We start from the raw sequence: 3,101 nt of genomic DNA on the forward strand, positions 1-3,101 counted from the left end.
TGAGCAGCAAATCAGCATATTAGAATGATTTCTGAAGATCATGTGACACTGAAGACTGGAGTAATGATGCTGAAAATACAGCTGCGCATCACAGAAATACATTACAGTTTAACAGAGATTCACATAGAAAACAGTTTTCTGTTTTACATTATAATAATATTTAACTATTTTTACTGTATTTGTATCAAATAAAGGCAGCCTTGGTGAGCAGAAGAGACTCTTTCAGAAACATTTAAACCCTAAACTCTAACAGTAGTGTAGTATTTGTATCACAGGTCATTTATATTTCTGTGGCAATAAATTAAAATTCTGTGCTGAATATGACATCAGTTGTTTCAGAAAAATGACAGTAATTGTCCTGTGATGGATGTGTGTGTGTCCATGATATGTCCATGGATAAAATTATGACTCTGTTGTCTGTCTAAAGTACAGTCTCAAGTAAAGAGAAATAATGAAATAATATTTCCAGCATTTTTCATTATTTGACAAAGTTACAGCTTGATTGTAGATGACACAACAGGTAGCCTATACTGTTCACAAGTGATATTTCCCCAGTAAAAAAGTCATATATTTAAAATACATTTATTTCATACTAAGTATAGTTCAAATCTATTAACATATTTACTGAGAGATAACTCAAGACTTACTGATCTAAAAATTATTTGGAGTACTACTTGTGCACAAAGCACATTTCTTAATATTAAGTCTAAAATGTGTTTTAATGTCACTTTTGATGAGGATTGTATGATCTTTGAATAATGTCGGTCTTCAAATTCAAGATATTTAAAGTGTACTTGCAATAGTTCCACTTTAGCACAAGCAAATGTACTTCAGTCTATCTTTAATTGGACTTACTTCCGCACAATTAAAGTGCATTAACTACAAAATTAGTTGTTCCAATTAGGCAGACTTTACAGTTTTTCTCGATTGCTAAAACACAATTTCTGAAATCTTGCTCCATTTTCTGAAAACATTAAACACAAAACCTCATCTTCAAGCACTATTTAAAAAACCCCTGACTCCTCTCGCAAAATGAAACTTTCGCCTCAAAACAGTTTTACCTGTGTTCAAAATCAAACATTGCTCTCAAATCATAAACAAAGTGATCAAAATGATATACACTATCAAGCAGTCAGTAAACAATACACCAAAAAATAGAAAACACATTGTTCAAAACATATAGTTCTCAGGGAGAAGTAAATTTTTAATCTCAAAACAAATGTAATATTTTTCCGTCATTGTCTTTTGATGAACGAAAACATGTTCTATCATAGTAGCTCAAAACTGATCAGAAATTACTACTCTGCTTTGCTCTTTGCAATTTTTTTTGTTCTTCCTCCTCCTTGTACCCCTATTTTTACAGTAGGGCCTACTGTACCCTGCATCTCACAAACTTGTCCTTTGTCTCTGTGATACTGTAATTCTTGTTCTTTGTTGCTATGAACCTGCAACCAGTCAAAATCTATTGAGCAGTCAGTACTGTTAACAAATGGAAAGCACAATGTTCAGGGCCATACAATTTGTTCATTGTACAGTATACAGCCTACAATGCACTGTACTACAGTATACAATACTAAAAGGGACAAAAATCAAAGGAGTAAACATGTGATCAATGTGCTTCTTCTTGTCTTTGGGCTGGGTCAGGCCAGAGCACTTCGTCGACATCACAAGCAATATTGTCCCTCCTGAGGCAACGAGGGAAGAAGCCTCTTGTGTGCCGTATCCAGCCCTGGCATGATTCCTCACCTATATCACCACAGGCTAAATCCATGGCTTGCAGCAGATTTACTCTGGTGTAGGGTTGTCTATCATATACTTTCCATCTCCAAGAGGAGAAAAACTCCTCAATCGGATTCAGGAAAGGCGAGTATGGAGGGAGGTACAAGTTCATAAACTGCCCATTGATGTTAAACCATTCCCTTACCTGAGCAGCTCGGTGGAAACTGACATTGTCCCACACTATCACATAGGTGGGAATGGGATTCTCATTTAGCTCTTGACCCTGCTGCTCTTGAACCTGCTGCTCAAATAAAATATATCTTAGATTGGCAATAAATCTTAGAAGGTGCTGGGTGTTATATGGCCCGAGTGTAACATGGTGATGTAGAACACCATGGTTGCTGATAGCAGCACAGATTGTGACATTGCCACCTCGTTGACCAGGGACTTCAACAATGGCCCGCTGTCCAATCATGTTTCGGCCTCTCCTTCTCCTCTTTGTTAGATTGAAGCCTGCTTCATCGACAAAGATGAAGTCATGGGGTCTGTCCAAGGATTCCAAGTCAAATATTGTCTGTGTAGAAATACAATATACTGTATTTAGAATTTTGTAAATCGTACAGAGACAGTGCTATACTGTAGAGTACAATTAGGCCTACTGTATGCACTTCTGATTCACATACATTGTATGTACTGAAGAGTAATGTCATTCACGTAGTATGTGTTAGTACTGTAGACAATCTGGATTACAGTAAATGTTTCTGAATGTACACTTACTTGCACATACTGAGCTCGCAGTTCTTTCACCCTTGGTGAGTTGCGCTCAAAAGGTACTCTGTATACTTGTTTAATTCGCATCCTGTTACGATGGAGGACACGGTCAATTGTGGAAATGCTCACACTGTCGATTCCCTGGAAGTGTGTGTTGTCTTGTATCACTCGTTCCTGGATTTCTCTGAGTCGTATTACATTATCTTGAAGGACTATGCCCACTATAACGGCCTCTTGCTCCCAAGTGAATATAGCTGTCCTTCCACCTGCATGTGGCAGCCTTGCAATTCTACAAAAAGTAGATGTGCAGTTACAAAAAATATTCATGCAGTACTATACATACAGTGATGAACTTTACAAATGTCTATTGAAACAGCTGCATATAGTGTAGTACAGTAAATTTGCTATTACAAAAATACAGTAGTATACTGTACCTGTTCTCTTCTCTGAATGTCCTTACTATGGTGGACACAGAAAATCGGCTCAAATTGGGTTGCACTCTAAGTCCTGCTTCCCTCATTGTCAGTCCATGGACAAGAACATGGTCTATGACTGTTGCTCGAATTTCATCAGATATTTCCACTCTTTGTCTTCCTCTTCCTCTTCATCCT

General features: G+C 37.3%; 1 protein-coding gene across 1 annotated transcript; it reads right to left on the minus strand.

Annotated features, from left to right (window-relative positions):
• Positions 1–1,609: 1,609 nt before the first annotated feature.
• On the minus strand, positions 1,610–3,010 carry LOC107668442 (uncharacterized). The gene is made up of 3 exons (XM_016460308.1): positions 2,925–3,010; positions 2,497–2,779; positions 1,610–2,293 (listed from the first exon to the last, which is right to left on the minus strand). Exons 1-3 carry the CDS (start codon positions 3,008–3,010, stop codon positions 1,610–1,612), a joined length of 1,053 nt encoding a protein of 350 aa, XP_016315794.1.
• Between the last annotated feature and the right edge of the window lie 91 nt (positions 3,011–3,101).

Source organism: Sinocyclocheilus anshuiensis, unplaced genomic scaffold, assembly GCF_001515605.1.
Source record: "Sinocyclocheilus anshuiensis isolate Anshui unplaced genomic scaffold, SAMN03320099.WGS_v1.1 scaffold2749, whole genome shotgun sequence".
In the NCBI taxonomy this organism is placed as follows: Eukaryota; Metazoa; Chordata; class Actinopteri; order Cypriniformes; family Cyprinidae; genus Sinocyclocheilus; species Sinocyclocheilus anshuiensis.

Excerpts from the sequence above, each read along its gene's own strand:
- LOC107668442 (XM_016460308.1), bottom strand. The coding sequence starts at position 3,010 with ATGAGGGAAGCAGGACTTAGAGTGCAACCCAATTTGAGCCGATTTTCT. Across the intron at positions 2,780-2,924 it reads ACATTCAGAGAAGAGAACAG|AATTGCAAGGCTGCCACATG; the intron begins GTACAGTATACT and ends TACTTTTTGTAG. Across the intron at positions 2,294-2,496 it reads TGCGAGCTCAGTATGTGCAA|ACAATATTTGACTTGGAATC; the intron begins GTAAGTGTACAT and ends ATTTCTACACAG.